This window comes from Mirounga angustirostris, unplaced genomic scaffold, assembly GCF_029215605.1.
Source record: "Mirounga angustirostris isolate CCGP_5_RB_7025 unplaced genomic scaffold, mMirAng1.0.hap1 SCAF_17, whole genome shotgun sequence".
In the NCBI taxonomy this organism is placed as follows: domain Eukaryota; kingdom Metazoa; phylum Chordata; class Mammalia; order Carnivora; family Phocidae; genus Mirounga; species Mirounga angustirostris.
In genome coordinates, this window is record NW_026991725.1 from 33,837,121 (window position 1) to 33,860,900 (window position 23,780).

At 38.0% G+C, this 23,780-nt stretch overlaps 1 protein-coding gene across 7 annotated transcripts in view; it reads right to left on the reverse strand.

Moving 5' to 3' along the window:
- ABCA9 (ATP binding cassette subfamily A member 9) overlaps nt 1-23,221 on the reverse strand; it is a 60,101-nt gene extending 36,880 nt beyond the window's left edge. For 2 of the 7 annotated variants that reach the window (XR_006793215.3, XM_045888567.3), the window contains exons 1-10: nt 22,148-23,216; nt 16,778-16,879; nt 14,614-14,821; nt 12,426-12,590; nt 11,721-11,824; nt 10,905-11,131; nt 2,606-2,747; nt 2,183-2,368; nt 1,175-1,322; nt 600-768 (exon numbers count right to left, since the gene is read on the reverse strand). Coding sequence is in view for 6 of the 7 variants with exons in the window: in XM_045888567.3 (XP_045744523.1) it covers nt 600-768; nt 1,175-1,322; nt 2,183-2,368; nt 2,606-2,747; nt 10,905-11,131; nt 11,721-11,824; nt 12,426-12,590; nt 14,614-14,821; nt 16,778-16,873 (1,445 nt within the window). In the remaining variant the exon portion in view is untranslated. Of the gene's footprint in view, nt 1-599; nt 769-1,174; nt 1,323-2,182; nt 2,369-2,605; nt 2,748-10,904; nt 11,132-11,720; nt 11,825-12,425; nt 12,591-14,613; nt 14,822-16,777; nt 16,880-22,147 lie in introns of those variants that run through there. The other 5 variants (XM_054510726.2, XM_045888569.3, XM_054510727.2 and 2 more) reach the window with 5 other exon arrangements.
- Nucleotides 23,222-23,780: the final 559 nt, after the last annotated feature.

Here is a 23,780-nt window from a genome sequence, read left to right on the forward strand (position 1 = left end):
TTGAGCAAAGACCCAGGGAAGTTAGGGATTTCTAGTTGTTTGGAAACAAAGCAATCAGCATTGAATAAAACACATCTATCATCTCAGAGGGAAGATATGCACGGCATGAGTACCCTACTTAGGTTTTCTTCCCATCTCTCTGGATGCCTATCTCCCCTTTTCTGCATCACCTCCCTCTTCCCTCTCCTATTCTTCATTGGGAAGCAAAGAGGTGGGAGACAGGGTAAATCACAGAGAAAAGGAGAAGAAAGACAAGGGATGCAATGACAATGTCTGTCATAAAGACAGCAGTCACAGAAAGAGAGAGAACAGCACCAAGAAGAGAGCAAAAAGAAAATGAGAGAAATGGAAATATGAAGATTATTTATTCCTTGATGTTTGTTGTTCTGCAATAAGATATTCGTAAATATAAATGCTGACAATGTGGGAAAGCAAAGTGCTTTTAACAACAATGGTGGCATTTCACGAGTGGGATGGCCTGGATGTAGGTGGGTACAAAGAGGCACCCAGGAAATCTTCGTCACACCTGTATTTTGCCAGATAGACCTCTGGTCCCTGACCTGTTCTCCCTTTGCACTTTTGTATAATTTATTTATTACCTGATGGCTTCTTTCCCGTGGAATTCTGGAGACACTGGTTCAAAAGAGTCGTTGGATGAAGAATCTGAATCTATTTCATTCTCAAGGGCCAAATGACCAGCCCTTTGGTGTTGAAACCAAAAAGAGGATTTCAGGAAAAACCAAGGAGAACATCGATGTCCGTATTCAGCTACACGAACAGGAGGCAATTGAACATTGCATCAGTCACCACTTTAAGGATTAGTGACCTCAGGACAGCTTGTCAAGGCAACTGCTTTGGGAAGTATTTAGACACCCTTAAGATCCAGTCCCAAGCACTAGCTTTCTTCATCTAGCGCTAATATAAGCACTAATAGTATAATTATCCTTCATCTCTTGCAAGCATCTCTTTTTAAAAAGAAACAATTTAAAGTATTGTGGTAGAACAAGATCTTAGAAAGCGATTCTATAAACAAAGTGCAGAATACCATTGGGCTCATTTTAGAAATTTTGGGAAAAAAATGCTTGATAATTTATACCCGATATGTTGTAGACAGTTATTTTATAGAAATGCACTGAATGAAATTGCATTGAATGACAATTAGGTTACTACTTACTGGGCAAAATTTTGTCAAAATATAATGTCAAAGCCAAATACAGAAGAGCATCAAAAACCAACACGAAAAGAGTAGCTGTTATTAGGTATGGGTTGTCTAAAGAATCCAAATGGATGTTAGAATTCACATCATAGTCCAAATGTATAAGCTGGAAAAAAAGATGCATACATTGAATTTTAAAAAGATAAACAGAGTATTAGGAATTATTATTGTCTTATTTCTGCTGAACCCTGGGATTGAAAAAGATAAATAAAACACAGTTCTGTCTTCACAGAGCTCTAATCTATTGGAAGACATAGCAGTGAATCCATCTAGCTACAAAGCAATTTGGGAAGTTAGTGGAGGTAGGTACTAAGGACTTAGAGACCCCTGGGAAGAAGTAGGCAAATCCTCTGGGAAGTAAAAACTCAAAGGAGGGGTTGCCTAAGGATTTCATCAGGTGTAGGATGGGGGGCAAAGGGGCATTCTAGAAAGGGGATACTATTTGAAAGTAAAAACATGAAAAGCTGAAAGTACTTCAGTGGTCACAAGAATAATTTCTTATTATAGTGAGATGCAATGAGTTTATACATAACGTAACCTTTCATGTAGCATTTTACAGTTACGATGTCACACCTAGAATTAAATTTTCTGAGAAGAGGTTCAGTTTCATGTACAACTGGCCAATTAAAAAGAAAAATTTATTTCCATTGAATTCCTGGTTTTCAAATACTTGCGATAATATTAAGGGTCATGTTTCCTGTGCACTAAATTAGTTAATTGTTCATTGGGACAACCCATTGAAAATAAAAGCTGACCCACATCGATAATAGAGTATCAACCTATATTAATGACTTAAAATAAAGCCAGTTACGCTGAGAGAGAAAAATGAAAACCTCCCCGATACCTTGGATGTGTATCTTTACAAAAGCGGATGAGGATTTTGATTCTTAGAACACAGAGCATGAATTCCTCAGAGAGAATTTTTTAATGTTCTGTAAAAAATGAAATAGTTATATTAACTCTTACCTCAGCCATTCCAGCAGTGAAAGCAAAAGGGCTAAGAAGACATAGGGTCCATTCCAAAAATGCAGGAAGATGTCTGTACAATGCAGTGAATCCCAGACTCCCCCAAAAGACAGTAAGGAGAAAGACAACCAATCCAGTAAGGAAAGGTTTCTTTATCAACACGCTCATCAGGAAAGCTAAAGTTATCTGAGAGGAGAGAAAAACTTCAGGTAGTATATAATTCTCTGAGAATCATCAGTAGCATAATAAAAAGAATTTCATAATATAAAAATATATAACATCCAATCCTCCACCCCCACCCCCCAGATACTGTCTCATGCAAATACTCATATACTGCAAACAGAAACAGAAGAGGTGTGACCAGAATTGGTGAGAAATGACTGGTTTCTCTGAGAGAGAGAGAGATTAAATTTATCAACTCACCAAAGACAGGCCATAGAGGAGAAAGAGGGTGAAGACCACCACAAAGCCAGTCAGGACGACAACTTGGGCAGATGTTACAATAAGAGCCATCAAAGTAGCCACAATAAAGATGAAGCCAGCATACATCAAACCCCAGGAGAGCCTAGCACAGAAACGAAGCATCAGTTCAAGGGCTGGTACTTTATCACTGTATTTATGCACTTACTCTGCAAATGATTTGGGAAGCTTACTCTATATTAAGAGTAAAGGGAGTACCCTATATCAAGAGCTAAGAGATTAGAAAACTTCTCTGTCCCCAAAGTTCATATGCTACCGGGGAAAGTAGACAATAAGTACACAGGTAAAATAGGTGACTAATTGCAAAATAAAGAAATAGACTGAGTCATATAATGAGGGTAACTGGGAACAGTTTTCTGGGAAAACACATCTATGACCGACATGTCCGTTCTGGACTTCTTCTTTCAGTAAAGTATAAACACCAGGGACAAAAACCAGATGATGAAGCAGGGATCAGCAAACTTTTTCTCTGATGAGCCAGATAGTAAATCTTTCAGGCTTTTTGGACCATATGGTCTCTTGCAACTACGGAAGTCTGCCTTTGTGTTCACGGACAACATTCAAATGACTGGGCTCTGCTTCAACAACAATTTATTTGTAGACAATGATGTTTGAATTTCATATATGCTTTTGTGTGCCATAAAATATTATTGTTCTTTTGATTTTTTTTAGGCGTTTTCATAAAAGCCATTCCTAGCTTGCAGATTGTTCAAAAAAGGGCCATAGTTTGCCAACCACCGATATAGACAATCAGATTAGGCTTAGGAATACAGAGATACAGAAAGACAGATGGATGCAAAGATATGTTTTTCTTGCTATCAATGCCAAAGAAACAGGAAGAAAGTTTTTTATAGGGGAAAGAGAACAAGCTTTCTAATCATACAGATGTAGGTTCAGGTTTTCTGTGCTGCACTGTAACTATATGATCTGAGAGGTAGAATCTCTTTAAATTTCCTTACTGTCTATTGAAAAATAATAAGAGAATTAAACAAAATGTTGTATGTTATGTGTTTAATGTGGCAACTGGTTTATAACAAGTCCACGTGAACACTTAAATTTCTTTACTTCAAAGTTTAAATGCCATCATGTCTTGCCTAATTGTAACAATGCCCTTTGCTCAATCACTTCTGTTCATCTGAAATTGTTCATCTCTCCGTGTCCCATAAACTTCTAATTTCATTCATATGTAGTATCAATGGAATGTTAGTCTTTTCTTATGCAGGAAAAGTCCTGTTTTTTTTTAACCTTCTCTCATTGGATTCATTTGGTTTCTCCCTTCTTTTTATCATATTGTTTACTTTTCTCTGACTCTGTAGATTTCTATTTTTTTAAAAAAATATAGTGAGCAAAATTTTCTTCAGTATTGGGCTCCAGAATTTAAAAAAAAGAGACACCAGAAAAATTCCCATTCTAGATCAAACCAGCAATTCATTTTCTCCACTTTTACACTCAGTTAATGGAACATTTCTGGAGGAAAAAAAATAAATTTGGTTTAAATTGGCAGCATTAAAAATGTGGGGTCTTCCTACCCAACTGAATAGTGTCTAACGTCCTTTCCTTTTTAAATTATTTATTTTTTTAAATTTAAATTCAATTAACATATAATGTATTATTAGTTTCAGAGGTAGAGGTCAGTTATTCATCAGTCTTATATAATACCCAGTGCTCATTACATCATGTGCCCTCCTTAATGTCCATCACCCAGTTACCCCAACCCCCCACCCAACTCTCCTCCAGAAAGCCTCAGTTTGTTTCCTATGATCAAGAGTCTCTTATGGTTTTTCTCCCTCTCTGATTTCATCTTGTTTTATATTTTCCTCTCTTCCCCTATGATCTTCTGTTTTGTATCTTAAATTCCACATGAGTGAGATCATATGATAATTGTCTTTTTCTGACTTATTTCACTTAGCACAATACCCTCTAGTTCCATCCATGTCATTGCAAATGGCAAGATTTCTTTTTCTTCCTTCCTTCCTTTCTTCCTTCCTTCCTTCCTTCCTTCCTTCCTTCCTTCCTTCCTTCCTTCCTTCCTTCCTTCCTTCCTTCCTTCCTCCCATCCTTTCTGGCTGAGTAGTATCCCACTGTATATATATATATACACCACATCTTCCTTATCCATTCATCTGTCAATGGACATCTGGGCTTTTTCCATAGTTTGGCTATTGTGGACATTGCTGCTATAAACACTGGGGTGCAGGTGCCCCTTCGGATCACTACATTTGTATCTTTTTGTAAATACCCAGGAGTGCAATTACTAGGTCATAGGGTAGCTCTATTTTCAACTTTTTGAGGAACCTCCATACTGTTTTCCAGAATGGCTACACCAGCTTGCATTCCCACCAACAGTGTAGGAGGGTTCCCCTTTCTTCGCATCCCTGCCAACATCTGTTGTTTCCTGACTTATTAATTTTAGCCATTCTGACTGATGGGAGGTGGTATCTCATTGTGGTTTTGATTTGGATTTCCCTGATGCCGAGTGATGTTGAGCACTTTTTCATGTGTCTATTGGCCATTTGGATGTCTTCTTTGCAGAAATGTCTGTTCATGTCTTCTGCCCATTTCTTGATTGGATTATTTATTCTTTGGGTGTTGAGTTTGATAAGTTCTTTATAGATTTTGGATACTAGCCCTTTATCTGATATGTCATTTGCAAATATCTTCTCCCATTCTGTCGGTTGTCTTTTGGTTTTGTTGACTGTTTCCTTTGCTGTGCAAAAGCTTTTTATCTTGATGAAGTCCAAATAGTTCATTTTTGCCCTTGCTTCCCTTGCCTTTGGAGACGTGTCTACCAAGAAGTCTGCTGTGGCCGAGGTCGAAGAGGTTGCTGCCTGTGTTCTCCTCTAGGATTTTGATGGATTCCTGTCTCACATTTAGGTTTTTCATCCATTTTGAGTCTATTTTTGTGTGTGGTGTAAGAAAATGTTCCAGTTTCATTATTCTGCATGTGGTTGTCCAATTTTCCCAACACCATTTGTTAAATAGACTGTCTTTTTTCCATCAGATATTCTTTCCTGCTTTGTCAAAGATTAGTTGACCATAGAGTTGAGGGTCCATTTCTGGGCTCTCTATTCTGTCCCATTGACATTCTATGTGTCTGTTTTTGTGCCAGTACCATATTGTCTTGATGATGACAGCTTTGTAGTCCGGAATTGTGATGCCACTGGCTTTGGTTTTCTTTTTCAACATTCCTCTGGCTATTTGGGGTCATTTCTGGTTCCATACAAATTTTAGGATTATTTGTTCCAGCTCTGTGAAAAAAGTTGTTGGTATTTTGATATGATTGCATTAAATGTATAGTTTGCTCTAGGTAGCATAGACATTTTAACAATATTTGTTCTTCCAATCCATGAACATGGAACATTTTTCCATTTCTATGTGTCTTCCTCAGTTTCTTTCATGAGTGTTCTATAGTTTTCTGAGTACAGATCCTATGCCTCTTTGGTTAGGTTTATTCCTAGGTATCTTATGGTTTTTGGTGCAATTATAAATGGGATCGACTCCCTAATTTCTCTTTCTTCTGTCTCATTGTTAGTGTATAGAAATGCAACTGATTTCTGTGCATTGATTTCATATCCTGCCACTTTGCTGAATTCCTGTATGAGTTGTAGCAATTTTGGGGTGGAGTCTTTTGGGTTTTCCACATAGAGTATCATGTAATCTGCAAAGAGTGAGAGTTTGACTTCTTCTTTGCCAATTGGGTTGCCTTTTATTTCCTTTTATTGTCTGATTGCTGAGGCTAGGACTTCTAGTATTATGTTGAACAACAGTGGTGAGAGTGGACATCCCTGTCATGTTCTTGACCTTAGGGGAAAAGCTCTCAGTTTTTCCCCATTGATATTCACTGTGGGCTTTTTGTATATGGCCTTTTTTTTTTTTTTTTTGTAAATTTTATTTATTTGACAGAGAGAGACACAGCGAGAGAGGGAACACAAGCAGGGGGAGTGGGAGAGGGAGAAGCAGGCTTCCCGCGGAGCAGGGAGCCCAATGTGGGGCTCAATCCCAGGACCCTGGGATCACGACCCGAGCCAAAGGCAGATGCCCAACGACTTTTATGATATTGAGGTATGTTCCCTGTTTTCCTACACTGTGAAGAGTTTTGATCAAGAAAGGATGCTGTACTTTGTCAAGTGCTTTTTCTGCATCTATCAAGAGGATCATATGGTTCTTGTCCTTTCTTTTACTAATGTAGTGTATCACACTGATTGATTTGCAGATGTTCAACCTGCCTTGCAGCCTAGGAATAAATCCCACTTGGTCATGGTGAATAATCCTTTTAATGTACTGTTGGATCCTATTGATTTGTATCTTGGTGAGAATTTCTGCATCCATGTTCATCAGGGATATTAGTCTATAATTCTCCTTTTTGGTGGGGTCTTTGTCTGGTTTTAGGATCAAGATAGTGCTGGCCTCATAGAGTTTGGAAGTTTTCCTTCCATTTCTATTTTTTGAAACAGCTTCAGAAGAATAGGTACTAATTCTTCTTTAAATGTTTTATAGAATTCCCCTGGGAAGTGATCCGGCCCTGGACTCTTGTTTGTTGGGAGATTTTTTATTATTGCTTCAATTTCCTTGCTGGTTATGGGTCTGTTCAGGTTTTCTATTTCTTCCTGGTTCAGTTTTGGTAGTTTATACATTTCTAGGAATGCATCCATTTCTTCCACATTGCCTAATTTGTTGGCATATAGTTGCTTGTAATATGTTCTTATAATTGTATTTCTTCAGTGTAGGTTATGATCTCTCTTCTTTCATTCATGATTTTATTTACTTGGGTCCTTTCTCTTTTCTTTTTGATAAGTCTGGCCAGGGGTTTATCAATCTTATTAATTCTTTGAAAGAACCAGCTCCTAGTTTTGTTGACCTGTTCTACTGTTCTTTTGGTTTTTATTTTATTGATTTCTGCTCTAATCTTTATTAATTCTCTTCTGCTGGGTTTAGGTTTTATTTGCTGTTCTTTCTCCAGCTCCTTTAGTTGTAAGGCTAGGTTGTGTATTTGAGATCTTTCTTGTTTCTTGAGAAAGCCTTGTATTACTATATACTTCCCTCTTAGGACTGCCTTTGCTGCATCCCAAAGGTTTTGAACTGTTGTGTTTCATTTTCATTTGTTTCCATGAATTTTTAAAATTCTTCTTTAATTTCCTGGTTGACCCATTCATTCTTCAGTAGGATGCTCTTTAGCCTCCATGAATTTGAGTTCTTTCCAAATTTCCTTTTGTGATAGAGTTCCAGTTTCCAAACATTGTGGTCCAAAATTATGCAGGGAGTGATCCCAATCTTTTGGTACCAGTTGAGACCTGATTTGTGACCCAGTATGTGATCTATTCTGGAGAATGTTCCATGTGCACTCGAGAATGTGTATTCTGTTGCTTTGGAATGCTGGAATATGATGGAATGATGGAATGCTCTGAATATATCTGTGAAGTCCATTTGGTCCAGTGTGTCATTCAAAGCCATTGTTTCCTGGTTGATCTTCTGCTTAGATGATCTGTCCATTGCAGTGAGTGGAGTGTTAAAGTCCCCTACTATTTTTGTATTATTATTGATGTGTTTCTTTAATTTTGTTATTAATTGCTTTATATAATTGGCTGCCTCCATGTTAGGCGCATAAATATTTACAATTGTTAGATCATCTTGTTGGATAGACCCTTTAATTTTGATATAGTGTTCTTCCTCATCTCTTATTACAGTCTTTGGTTTAAAATCTAATTTGTCTGATATAAGGATTGCCACCCCAGCTTTCTTTTGATGTCCATTAGCATGATAAATGGTTTTCCACTTCCTCACTTTCAATCTGGAGGTGTCTTTGGCTCTAAAATGAGTCTCTTGCAGGCAGCATATTGATGGGTCTTGCTTTTTTATCCAATCTGATACCCTGTGTCTTTTGATAGGGGCATTTAGCCCATTTACATTCAGAGTAATTATTGAAAGATATTAATTTAGTGCCATTAAATTACCTGTAAAGTCACTGTTTCTGTATACTGTCTCTGTTCCTTTCTGGTCTATGTTACTTTTGGGCTCTCTCTTCACTTAAAGGATCCCTTTTAATATATCTTGCAGGACTGGTTTAGTGATCACAAATTCTTTTAGTTTCTGTTTGTTCTGGAAGCTTTTTATCTCTCCCATTTTGAATGCCATCCTAACTGAATAAAGTATTCTTGGTTGCATATTTTTCGCATTTAGCACCCTGAATATATGATGCCACTCCTTTCTGGCTTGCCAGGTCTCTGTGGATAGGTCTGCTGCCAGTGTAATGTTTCCACCCTTGTAGGTTAAGGACTTCTTGTCCTGAGCTGCTTTTAGGATTTTCTCTTTGTCTCTGAGATTTGCAAGTTTCACTGTTATATGTTGGGGTGTTGACCTATTTTAATTGATTTTTGAGGGGGTTTCTCTGTGCCTCCTGGACTTGAATGCCTGTTTCCTTCCCCAGATTAGGGAAGTTCTCCACTATAATTTGCTCCAATATACCTTCTGCCCCCCCCCCTTCTTCTGGGATCCCAGTTATTCTAATATTGTTTTGCTTTATGGTATCACTTATCTCTCGAATTCTCCCTTCATGATACAGTAGTTGTTTATCTCTCTTTTTCTCAGCTTCTTTATTCTCCATCATTTTGTCTTCTTTATCACTAATTCTCTCTTCTGACTCATTTATCCTAGCAGTTAGAGCCTCCATTTTTTATTGCATTTCATTAATAGCCTTTTTAATTTTGACTTGATTAGATTTTAGTTCTTTTATTTATTCAGAAAGGGATTCTCTAGTGTCTTCTATGCTTTTTTCAAGCCCAGCTAATATCTTTATAATCATTATTCTGAACTCTAGTTCCGACATTTTACTTATATCCAGACTGATTAGGTCTCTAGCCATCAGTACTGCCCCTTGTTCTTTTTGAGGTGAGTTTTTCTGTCTTGTCATTCTGTCTTGCAGAAAGTGGTCACTTTTCTATTTGTAGTTTTGAAGCAATTCTTTTCTTAGATCTCTAGTTGAGTTCACAGGTGTTCAGAATGGTTTGATAGCTATTTAGCTGAATTCCTAGGACCAGATGAAACTAAGGTCTCCTACTCCTCTGCCATCTTGTCCTCCCCTAATGTCCTTTTAAAGACTACATGGCATATGTCCAGAGCTATTCTGTAGATTCTACAAATCTTGTTTACACTGAGAATAACATCAGTATATAAAGAAACCAAATGCAAACCATGACTTTTTCAGTCCAGAATTCATGCTTTTACTATTCTATATCTCAAATACATCCCTTGGCTAAACCCATTAAATTTTTTTTTGTTGTTAGTTGGAGATTCACTCCTTGTTTTTTTTTGTTGTTGTTGTTTTTAAGATTTTATTTATTTGACAGAGAGAGAGAGAGAGAGCACAAGCAGGGGGAGCAGGAGAGGGAGAAGCAGCTTCCTGGGTGAGTAGGGAGCCCAATGCAGGGACCCTGAGACACTGAGATCATGACCTGAGCCAAAGGCAGACATTTAACTGACTGAGGCACCCAGGCATCCCTCACTCCTTGGTTTCTTAACTTATTACTACTGTCCTCTCAGACTCTGACCCTTCCCAAATTTCTATCAACTGTCATCTAATATTGAGTGTTTAATTTTTGTTATGCTCAATGCAAAGCACTTTAAATACATTCCCTTCTTTAATCGTCATGGCCAATGAGAGACAGATGCCATTACCAATGTTTCACAGAAAAAGAAACTGAGTTTTAAGAAATTAAGTAGCTTGTTTGGGATGGTAATGGACAGATGGAGAAGACCCATAGCTTCCTGCCTCCCAGGCCTGTGTTCTAACCACTCTGTTAGTCCTCCACTAAGGAAGCTCTGTGCTGAAAGGGCATAATGGGCTTTTTTCCCATCAGTGTCATCAGAGTGATGAATCATTCAGTGTGAGGGCGGTATCAACCACCTGATCTCACAAAATATCTGAAATGTATATTTCATCAAACATTAGAAACCTCAAGTTCTTACATATTTGGGTGCACTCGTGTCTTGCAACTACTGACTGAGAGTCATTTTTATTGCTTACTGACTTGGGTATCAGCAGACATCTATAGGATCAGGCTTTCTTTAAAGAAGTATGAAAAGTTTTATTTACCATGCTTACTTGAATCTATTCCATTCCTTTATAATGCTCTGCTTTAGGAAAGAATCAAGTTTAAATATGATACTTCATAGGCTTAGGGAGTCCAACCAGCTAGCTTGTTGTGTTTATCTATGTTGCATGATAGGCTGTGGCCATGTAACTTACCAGAATGCTGATTCTCGAAGGCCCATCATCATCATCAATGACTTAATGTATTGTCTTTCTTGGGTAACATTAACTGATACATAGTAAATGAATGCGGAAAAAGAAATAATGCAGAGGAATATGAAAAAATCAGTCACAACTCCTGCTTGGGCAACAAAAGGTAATATCTTCATATTTATACCAGTAATTGACATCAGCTCTTCCATCACTGAATGATTTGTTGTGATCTAAGGGAAAGTATCAATGAACACATTGTTATCATCACACCAATTATAACCTCGTGTGTTTTCTCTGTTATAAGAAATTATGTGCATTCCACATTTAAATATATATGTTCATCATAATCTGGCTCCTTGTGTTCCTGAAACACTCCAAGTTCTGTCCTGACTCTTTAGAACATTCCTATTTACCATCTTCACTAGACAAAATTTTACTCATGCTGGAAGGCACAACTGAAATGTTGCTTCAGTTACTCATCTTCCCTGATATTTCTCATCAGAGTGTCTTCTGCTTCATTGTTTGCCTTGCACAGCATGTATAATTTCATGATAGAACCTCAACTTTTATTGTGACTTCATGTCCACATTTCTGTCCCCTCATTATCCAGGATCCCTGGAGAAAAGTACCTGTGTTCTACTTATTTCTTGACCCTCAGTGCTTAGTGTAATGGCTCACATACAGCAGTTGCTCAGTGGATTGTGCCAAATAAATTAAGTGACTCAATTAATTAAATGCTAAGGTAGGGCAATCCATTGTAGCACCATGCATCAAAATGTAATTTACAATGCAATTAGTTTTCTTTAACTTAATACTCACTTCTATGATAGCAGCGTTAATGGCAGCTTGAAAAGCTACAAAGCCTTTCTCCCAGAACACTGAACCTTCACATGTGATTTTTTCATCCATCACTTGACAATGAGCTTTCATAAAAGAAGAACATAACCATTTATGATGGGATGGGACGATCTTGGTATAGGGAAAATCAAAACTTCAAACGTTCCAAAATGCAGTACAAGTCCACAATAATACAGTGTACGGTAGGACTTCTCCGGTGAGGCTTGAAGAGCACACCCCAGAAGAATACACCAGAATTGCTTTATTAATGTTGTTAAGACCAGTTATTAATAATTTTTATTCAATCTATTATTCTCTCAGTTAGCCGAGAATGTTTTTTTGAGCTTTGTTCTTCTGCTGCTTTTGCCAAGAAAGCACTACATTTTTTTAAACATTTGGGAATCAATGAGCAAGAATCTTTCCTTCAGGTTATATTTAGGAGAAGCATAGGAATAATAGCAAATACAATTTCTTGTTGTTGTTGTTTCTTTTTTTTTTAAGATTTTATTTATAAAACAATACACTTAAGAACACAGACTTTCTTTAAATAAGAATGAATCTCATTTATGTTCAGGAATTAAGAGTACACCCAGCGTATGTTTGTGTGGACTTCAGGGAATCACATGTGCCCTCTAGTGGCTAATGACATAATAGCCAAAAAAAACCCCCTTCTAGTAGGAAAGTTACCTGAATGGTCTCTGTGTTCCTTCATCTTGGGGATTCTCCCTCCCCAGAAAAACTTCAAATGATATGAGAAGGTATCATTAAAGATGACTTTCACTGCATCTATAGAGTAGTTTAAATCCAAATCGTCCATACTTTTCTCATCCGGCCACCCCACGATTGTTCTTCCTGCCACGTGAAAGAAAGTAGCTAATAAGTAAGAAGAAAGTAGCTAATAAGTAAGATTTCTATGTGGTACAATGACGGCAGGCCATATTCAATTATGTTAAAGTTCTTTATTCACTAAAGGCAGGGCTGGTCCTAAATAAGAGACTCATACTATGGGGGAGTGTCTAAAATTCTAGATAAAATCAGAGTTAATGTGGCAATCACTTTTATCACAAACAGATTATGCCTTTCCAAATAAGCTTTTAAACCAATGATTTAAAGCATTGAATTTGGAATAATAGCAATACCACCATTATACCAGCAATACCCCTAGCAATACACAGACCTATCCAAATTTGAACTATATCCTACAATTATAATATGTACTTTCATGTGATAATGGTGTCAGTGTGGCCAAACCTCCGAAGACAGCATAAAATTGTTAAATTTGGAGAATCTTTTCTCAAGATATCCAAAAAATATCATGTCAATTAATGACTGTTACTGACCAAACCCGGGCCACTGAAACCATGTAATTCCCTGCAGCCTGGATTCTGATGGATGCACGCTTCTAGTGCAATTTGACATGTTCCTAATCCCTGCATTTCCTGCAATCTGGCAGTGGCATCCAGAGGCTTAATCAGACTCTGGCTAATCCCTTCGGCAAGACTATATGTGGTGGTGTTTTCTTTCATCAGAGTGTCAGGATTTCTGATGATCTGGTGTTTGGAGATATTATTAGCAGCCATGGACACTTAGTGCCTAGATCCATTAACTCAATGGGAGTTTCAAAATGGTGATATTATATTGCCATCATTTGTTTTTTTATTTATTAGTAGAAAACATTTATAAAACAGTACTTTCCAGCATCTCTTTGATTATCCAATAGTACAGTTCATACAGGATAAATACTGGGTATCTTCCCTTTATATACAAATTTTCATAAGAAGAACGATTTTGTACCATCTTCCAAAAGCAATTTTTTTCTTTTAATACATTATGAAAGCCTGGATTTTATGTATGCATTAGATGAGTTTCATATCATTACACTTACTATTCTTGTTGAAGCTCAAAGTATGCCAACTTAGACCAGTGGGAGTCTCCTCAAGGTGACTGCTGAGTCCCTTTGACAGAACCTATTCATTATCACTGGTTTCCTAGCTATCGGGAATGACAACATATTTTTAAAAGATTATTTATTTGAGAGAGAGAGCGTGCAAGCATGGGGGGAGGGGCAGAGGAAGAGGGAGAGAGAGTCAAGCAGACTCTGCACTGAGCACGGAGCCTGATGCGGGGCTTGATCCCACAGCCCTGAGATTACTACCTGAGCCAAAACCAAGAGTCGGACGCTCAACCAACTGTGCCAACCAGGTGCCCTGACAATATTCTTTACCCTGTCAATTTCCTGTCCCAGACCTCTACATCTCCTTTCCTCCAGGACTGAGACTCCTGGGTTTCCAAGACACAGGGGTGAGAGAAAAAGACTATTCCATAATTACTTATTTGGTATATCCCACTTTACATATGTAACAGCTTTGGAATAACAGTCCAACACTACCCTACCAGTACAGTAGCCGAAAATGGTTTCAGTTGCTTGCAGATTGGCCTACTCTTCTTTGCAGTGGGTACTGGCTTCCTCTAAAGGGGTTCTTCTCAGGACCATCAGATACCCCACTGCTCCCCTTCACTCTCCCAACACCCCAGAGAGAGATGCCATGTAGACTTGGTGGCTGTTGGTGCTTTTTCCCCACCCACTTATATTGTGGGATTTGGGGAAACACCTTACCACCTAGTTTTGTTGGTAATTATTGCCCATGATTTCTTGACTTAACTGTCTAATTTCTCTCTCAATTTTTTATATATTTGAAGAGATTTAAAAACCATACTGTCAGCACTGTGCAATATTTCCAGAATCTTCTCACTAGCATACATTTGAATAATGTTTCATTTTGATACGGACTATAATGAAGATAATAGGAAATCCTAAAATAAATTTGTATGTTTTGCATATCAGGAAAACACCCAGAACTGCCAGAGAACATACCTTTCATGAATGGGGCTGAAGCCACTTTGTTCATGATCTCCTGGGTTGTTTTGGATTCAGGTGCAAATGCAATCACATAATTAGAATCATTAAAATTATCTACACGTCCCAGATTCATAGCAGGCAATTGAGGGAAGTCATTAACTTGATGTAAATTGGAGGAAAGTCGGTATGCAAACAATACTAGAAGAAATGAGAAAAACCATTCCTACACAGCAATGAGAGAAAAATGAAGCAGATCAATAGCTGCTCATCCACAGATAAATCATCCACAAACAACCTCAAACATGTAGTTTTTTTATGTAGCATGGACCATTTTTTCCTCTCTCCCAGTTTCCCAGTGTTTCCATTTTCTTTTGTCTTTTGATTAGCATATTTTGAAATATATGCATCATCCATCAAGAGAGAGTTGTGGCATTGATTCCAATTATGACTGAGAGTCTAAGTTTTTTTTTTTTTTTAAAGATTTTATTTATTTATTTGAGACAGAGAGAATGAGAGAGAGAGCACATGAGAGGGGGGAGGGTCAGAGGCAGAAGCAGGCTCCCTGCCGAGCAGGGAGCCCGATGCGGGACTCGATCCAGGGACTCCAGGATCATGACCTGAGCCGAAGGCAGTCGCTCAACCAACTGAGCCACCCAGGCGCCCCTGAGAGTCTAAGTTTATCGTACTTTAATGTGAGTGTTAGAGGCTAGATTGCTTCAGGAATGGCCCAGTGGTTTACAGTCATGCTTGCCTGAGTGTCGATGAGAGAGAAATGTTAGGTGTCATGAAATTGGTTTCCAGCTCTCATCAACAGGAGCAAGGTCCTATTTTTATCTGCTGCTGCTGTATATGAGGAAGAAGATCATCCCAAAATACTGCTCATAAAAAGAATTTTAAAAAATCTTTGTCATTGTGACAACATTCCGAAATTGGAAATGCAACAGAATGCATTTGAAATCTGGTATTAAGAAGAGACCCTATTACACACTTTCGATTCTAAACACCGGGTCTTTAAAAGAGGTACATATCTTATTTACCATCTGATCTTGTTTTAGTATGTGTGTTGCTCTATATCGAGATAGATCAATCGACAGATGTGATGCTTATATTAAAAACAGTTAAAAGGTTGCAAGTAACACGTCTATGTAGGGTAGAATCCAACTTTTATATTTATACTTATATAATCTCTACTCCATGCTGGGATTTTTCTATGCTTTATTTACTGTCAATCCAAGAATTCAATACATATTTGTTGAAACAACACAGACACACACACACAGTGTTCATAAAATGAAATATTAATATACTAACCCTTGAACGATGGGTATTTTATATGTGATTTTAACTTTTTTAACGTATTTTTCTCAATTTACTTAATTTTCTACACAAAGTACATCTGCTCATTCTTATCAGGAGAAACTAAGTATTGTCTTAATAGAAGCAAAAATTCAAAATGCCATTTTCTTTTTCTGTTTATATACCCATTATTTTTTTCAAATTGACATTGTATCCTTAGTACAAGTGTGCAGAAGTGCTACAATTTGTCTTTTGAAGTTTTTTTTTTAATTTTTGATTACTTGCTGGATTAATTCTGGGTTAAATTTGCTTCTTTCTTTGACTTTGACCCTGAACTTTTGTATCTATTCCTTCCTGAGTTTCTTTATATATAAAAAAAAAGATTTTATTTATTTATTTGACAGAGAGAGACACAGTGAGAGAGAGAACACAAGCAGGGTGAGTGGGGGAGGGAGAAGCAGGCTCCCCCCTGAGCAGGGAGCCCGATGCGGGGCTCGATCCCAGAACCCCGGGATCATGACCTGAGCCAAAGGTAGACGCTTAACGGCTGAGCCACCCAGGTGCCCCCCTTCATGAGTTTCAAATGAGTTCAGATTTTAAGAATCACTATCTCTGCAATAAAAAGCATGGCTTTATTTTTCAGAGAGCTTCTGAATATCAATTATTTAAAGAATGCCTCTAGTCAGACATAAAATAATAATATATTTAAAGGACTTTCATTTAAGTTGTAGCAAAGTCCAGAATTTGGAAAATTTTCCAGGCTGTTAGTTAACAATAGAACATATATATGAAACATTAAATAATGAAGATAAACTGTTTGCAGTGTCCCCAAAAAAACATTTTCCTCTTCTAAATATGAGAAGACATAGGCTCTGAGCCATACCAACAAGGTCTCTCTCTTCATCCTCCATTTCTTCAGAAAGTTCTTGCAGAGGAGAGCCCACGTTTGCTGACCCACACTTACGTGCCTCTTGCTCATTCTGACCTGTTTATTTTAAAATAAAGAAGGAAGTAAATGTGAAGGTCTGAAATAGGAAACATTGTGCAATCAAACCAAAAAGAAACATTGTAACAGCTATTTCCAATTGCGCGTGTAGGAAAAGGAGCCAGAGGCTAAAAACATATGAAGGGAAGTTCAAGTTAACTAACAAAATCAATTAGTTTAATCCTCATAATAAACCTTTGGAATAGATCCTATTATTCTCCCCATTTAAAAGATGAGAGATATGAGACACACAGAGGCTGAGTGACTTGCCAAACACAGCTAATGGTGGCAGAATCAGAGCTTTAACTTAGATGACCAAGTTCTAGAGACCTCACTCTTAACCACTGTGACAATGCTGTTTTCAAAATTTGTCTAAGGATTGCGCAGATCAATCCTCCACTTTGTGCAAGATCAGAGATTCTACCAACATCCAGACAGGGGGTGAGGAGCTCAAGGAGGGATGCACTCAGACTACTTAGCCATGGGCTTTGGTCTGTCCAGTCATTATCAGGAGCCCCCAAATGCTGGAACATAAGGAAAGATTGATTACTCTCAAGAGGCAGAGAAAATATATGATCTTTCAAAAGAAACTTTATTACGATAAACAGAAGAAAAGTTTTCAAGTCTTCCATTTAATGACTATAATAAAATTCAAGAAGAAAGGTAAGAAGAAATGAAAAGCAAATTACATACTTAAAAGTCCCATTGAAGTCAGTAAAGAACATAAGATCTATGATATGGAGAAAAATTTCATAATCTTGCCAAATTTTCAAAGAAAATCAAAACTCATTTAAAAATGATGAGAGAAATAAAAAATACATGAAGTAGAAAGAAAAAAAGTAGGATCAAAAGGAAAGTATTTGGTAAAGAGATACCCCAAAAGAAGAAAAAACAGTTGGGAGAAAAATATACTGAAGAAAGTATATTGTAAAAAGCCCAATGGAAATTAATTTTTCAAGGTAGTTGGAAGACATGTATATTTCCCCAAAAGGCTCTCCAAGTACCAAATACAATGGCAAAAAAGAATGGTATGTTTAAAATTAAAGGATAGAGGGAAAAGTTAGAATTAAGTTGTCAGGGTAGAGGTGGGGTCGTTCAGAAAGGAAAGAGAAAACAGTTTATAATGGAACAAAAATCAGCCTGATACCTTCAAAGTGGAAGTGAAAAAGTGATTTGTCCATTTTCCTTTGAAAAATCTACCCAAAGGGACAAATACAAAGAACACTGAAGAAATATCTATTTGCAATAAAACTAGAATATAATTTAACCCCAAACCACAGATACTCCCCCACGAAATGTCAGTTAAATTATTAAATTTTGCCTCAAGTTAAGGAATATACACAAAAAAGTTTGACTCTCCTGACCAAAATGTGCATATTAATCAAAGACTGAGAAAATTAACTGAATCTAAAATTATGAAGAAATCCCTGAAAACCACATAATATTCTCTCACTTGAAAGGACCTGCAGGGCTAATGGTCATGGCAGAAGCTTGGCATCTAGTTCCACCTCATGGAATATCAGGGAGGTGATGAGAATGTGCATGAAACAATATCGTTGTTTTGTTCAAGTCCACAGATGAGATATAGAAGAATGTGGAGTATCTTTACACCAATGGTAAGAAACAACAGTAATCCAGACAAAATTAAAACCATATTTCCCATAGCATGAACAAAAAGCAATAGATGCAAGGAGACCTGATGAACTGAATTCTCAAGAAACACAAGCCCATGATGGGTGCAAAGAGAGCACCCTTGTAGCTTCCATATCTGGGGCAAGCACCTCTTCTGGGTGTGGGCAGAGAGACAAAGTGCATCCACTGGAAAGGGTATTTGCAAAGATGAGGAGGGAAAAAAACAAACCTTAGGTGATGTATGGGTGGGATCAAGAAGTAGAATCGAAAAGAATCTAAAATGCCAAGAATAAAAAACAGCCTACCCAATTTTTTCTTCACCCTACAGTCATGTTTGATTTTCTCACAAAAACTGAAAGAGGTGAAAAATGTCCTAAAAAATAGAAAGAACCTTTGAAGTTCTGTGCCTTCTCAAGCTATTTAGATTCTGAGATCTTGCCAGAGTTGGACCCAGTGGTGTGAAGGTGCTCTTTGTTGGAAAAGTATGAGCAGAAAAATATAGTTATTGTGATAAGGTCTGTTGGGTAAAGAGGTATGTGTGGTGTCATTACAGACAAATTTGATTCTTGCAAATCGCAGGCCCCATTTTATTGCCAGTAGAAAAGAGCACCTAAAATAATTTTCAGATTCATGATGTCTGTTACTCCTGCATGCATATGAGTGGATAGGTGGGAGGTAGAAATAGGGAGAAAGGGAACGAACTCATGAATCAGGTAAATTTGCATTTGGAGTTCCTTGAACTGGAACCTCATTCTAATAGTATATTATTGGAGGCAATTTAGGCCTGATTTTCAGGTACCATGTTGCTCTGCTGTTCTCAGTGGAACAGTCATCCATTGCCTCCTACTTATGGGCTCAACCTTGGCCTTGGGGGTAATCCATGTTAGGGCTTAAGCTCACAGGGAGAGAGTGCTAGCCTTTAGGCTTACACACAGGTCTACCAGTCAGCCATACTGTCAGTTTCCAATAAGTAGGCCCTGTCATCAGCAACTCTTTATAGAATTGTTTGCAAAGGACATTATATAGAGAGAACCTATATAACAACAACAATTCAGGACTTAGCTGTCTAACAGCCATCAGATGGTCTCTTTCAAACCTAGTGAAGGCAGCAGATTCCAGATATAACCTTCAGTCTGGTAGTGGTAGCATGATGTAATTATTTATATGGTCATCTTAGTGCAGTCCAAGAATTACTAGTGTATCTCCCAGAATGAGTTTCATAATTGAATTGCAAGAAGTCTATCTCATGGGGCGCCTGGGTGGCTCAGTTGTGAAGCGTCTGCCTTCAGCTCAGGTCATGATCTCAAGGTCCTGGGATCAAGCCCCACATCGGGCTCCCTGCTCCGCGGGAAGCCTGCTTCTCCCTCTCCCACTCCCCCTGCTTGTGTTCCCTCTCTTGCTGTGTTTCTCTCTGTCAAATAAATAAAATATTAAAAAAAAAAAAAAAAGAAGTCTATCTCATTATTTTCCCATCAGGAAGAAAAACAAAATTACTCTGAGACTTGTAAAACATAAATGCCCGTGAATTATCTTAGTTGATAAGGAAAACATAAGGTGTAATCTTAATGAACAGAAGCCAACATTGTAGGAGGGGAATTGGTCCAGGAAATGTTCCGAGCGTAATGGCTTAAGCTTTGGCACAAAGCTTGGAGGACAAGTCAATAAGACCTGGGTTTTGAGGGTCATTGTGTCTACCTTTGGTGCCATTTTGAAGAGGGTTGCAAACTATAGAATTGCTATTGTCTCTTCCATCATATTACTAATAAGGTTGTTTCTGGCTACTAGATACATGACCTAATGCTGATCTTATCCATGGGGCGAGAGCAAAGCCACGAATATGCTGGTCCCTACTGGTATTCAGGAGGCAGCTCAAATGGGAAGGTCACCAACTCAAGGCAGAGATAAAACCTAATCATTGTGTCTTGCAGGGAATATTGTGCATCTGCCATTTCAGTCTGAAAAGCAAGGAATAATTGAAGAGGAATAAGGCAGACAGAAGAATGGTCCCGTTCTAAGCCTGGAACTTGTGAATATATTATATTACATGACGAAGGAGAATTAAGGGAACAGATGGGAGTAAGTTTGCTACCCAACCGACTCTAAGTCAGGGAGATAATCCTGGGTTATCTAGGGGGACCCAATGTAATCACAAGAGTCCTAAAAAGTGGAAAAGAGAAGTAAAAAAGGCAGTCAGTGCAAGGTGCTGTTAAAAGGGTCAACCCGTTGCTGGCTTTGAAGATGGAGGAAGGTGGGCATAAGCCGAGGAAGGTGGGCAGCCTCTGGAAATGCTAGAAGGCAAGAAAACAGAATTCTCCCTCGCATCCTCCAGAAATGAATCCAAGGTGCCCTGCTGGCACCTTGATTTTCGTCCAGTGAGACTCACATCACACTTCTCACCTCCCAAACTGTAAGATGATAAATCTGTTTTGTTTTCAGCCATGAAGTTCACAGTCATCTGTTACAGCTGCAACAGAAAATTAACACAAGGAGCACAAAAGAAAGCATGAAGACTGAGAATAAGACAAGGACGAGAGCTTTAGGATGTACAGAGTTGCCTTTATGAGGTACCCACTTGTGGAACAAAAATTGTCCAGAACTGAACAAAGGGATTCAGAAGCTATGCGGCTGAGCTCCTGACCATAGTGCCATCTGAGCAGGCTGTGATGGCCTGGAGACCCCACCTCAAACAAAACCACGACATTACCAATTAAGAAATCAGTGCCCTGCTAAAACATGGTATCTGAGAGAGTTAAATATGTCGCCTACGTGCCTACTCTCCTTTCTTTCTGTGGAGGAATGCATGTGCTAGAAAGTATTATTGATGACTACAGAAGAATTAACATGATCTGTCACGATTGTGGTTATTTATTTCTGTTAAGACTGATTTTTTTTTCCCCCACTACACATCCTGATGTAAATGTCAGGGAGAAAAATTACTATTCACCAGAGGAGCACAAAACATCTAACTAGCTTACATTGCTCTGAATAGGAAGTCGTGTGATCTAGAAATAAAAATGTGGCTATAAAAAGCCAGTCACTCCCCGCCAGATAGAATTCCTTGTATTCAGAAAATAAACACATTGCACAACAAATTAGATCAAGATTCCTATAAATGTAATATGATAAATAAGGTCAATAAAAATATTGCCCTAAGTTTTCTTGATGAAAATGTTCTCAAGCCAGTTAAAACAATACAAAACTCAGAAAATCATGTGTCTCCCACTCACCCTCCCCCAGTGCTTACAAATCCTCTAGCAGTAAAAGTGAAAACAAACAAAAAAGAATAACTAATTCTATTCACTTGGGAAACAGCCCATCATACTTGCAAAGAGGCAACATAAAGTTATATTCTTTTCAATTCACCCAATACCCTTTTAGATAATATATGCTATTTGTCCAAACATACTTTAGTCCTGGGGTGAAAATGAAAAACAAAAACAAAAACAGAAACCCACTTAGTTCTCCAACTGGTTTTTTAGCCATACAATATAAAATACTCAGATGATTTGGAAAATCAAAACAACTAATAATTTACTGCATTTACTAGTTCCCATCCAAATGTTTGGCATTCCCTATTTGAAGTCATAAGTTATAGTTTTATATACAAAACAACCACAATTTTAGAGATCAACTTACTCTCAGGAAAGCTGGAGCAAGAATCTAGAAACAGTTCATCCACAGGTCTCTGCATGTCCTGGAGAAGAATTCACATTCCTTTTGGGTCACTACTACATCATGCTTTTAATTTCATGTTTATTGTGAATAGTTCCGTTTTAGAATGATTTCCGAAAAGGATTATGGTCTTAATTCAGCCAGGCTGCCAAAAACTCTCGGCTCATACCACATGGTGACTTCTTTGCTGTTTTCCATTTCTTTGTCTCCCTGCCAGCAACTCAGCAGGGAGTTTGTAGTTGCAGATGGCTGGCTGGACATATCAAAACATTAGGAGCTATCAAACTAAAGACAATCTAGTCTTTCTCAATTAGCTTTTTCATACAAGTCCCTAATGGGAGAGTTGGCCCCCGGGACAGTCTTTTTAAGGAAACATAAGTAAAGAGACAGTTCAGAGAAAAGCAGGGCGGAGAGAGGTAGAAAAAGAAAATATTTCTCAAAAAATGATAGCTATAAATATAAATCAGGTCAGAAAGTAACTCAAAACCCTCCAATTGAGTTCTTAAAAACTAGGTATAGAAATATGGCACTGAAGCCATGTAATTTTTTCAGGGTAAAACCATGAACTCCGACTTTTTATCTGCATTTCAGTTGCATTGCATCCGAGCTAACTGCAGCATTTCTCTTGGAGTGCAAAGCAGGAGAATCCTTTGAGCAACATCATGTAAAGTCACCTGCATTCCCAAGATCTACCGGCTTGTTCTTTCTGTAGCAAATCCCAGCAAACAAACCACTTTCTCTATAACCAACTGCTGTCTTTAAGTCTGTCCAGTTTTCCATATTTTTCAAGACACATTTTTTAAGAGGTAAGAGCTACCATTCTATCTTCTTTGAGCATTTCGTTTAAGTTGAAGACAAGGCAATTCTAAAACTTCTTGTAATTCATGGAGCTTGTTTTTGGCTGAAGAAGAAAAGTGAGAAAGGACCACTCTCTTTCTGCTCGCTGTCAGTAAGTCCGCTCCGTGCTTCTGCACTGTGATTTGCTTTCTGAATACACAACTGAAGGAGAAACTATGTGCTGTGCGTGCAATTCTTAAACCGAACGGACTCATCTGTGTCCCATTGTCTATGATAATCACATGAAATCTTCCTCACCTACTTCCCATCCCTCACGTTTATTCAATCATGTGTGCTCTTTTGCTAATTGTGAGTTCAGAAATTGCTCAGCAAGCAAAACAGAGGCAGATCAAATGCATTAATGCCCGAGACCGTCAGACTTAAAAAAACAGGGCGCCTGGGTGGCTCAGATGGTTAAGCGTCTGCCTTCGCCTCAGGTCATGATCTCAGGGTCCTGGGATCGAGTCCCGCATCAGGCTCCCTGCTCCTTGGGAGCCTGCTTCTCCCTCTGCCTTTCTCTCTCTGTCTCTAATAAATAAATAAATAAAATCTTAAAAAAACAAAACAAAACAAAAAACTTCTGAGTGTTTCTGCATATCTGCTGTCTTCTGCAGAAGATACAAAATTATCACATTTAATAACATCGCCAGTATTTTGTAAACAGAGACTGTAATTGAGGAAATGCTTTTCAGTAACTTTTTTCCTAGAAGAATTTTGAATCAAGGATGGAGCTTACACCTTCTGGGGCTACTTGGCTTTT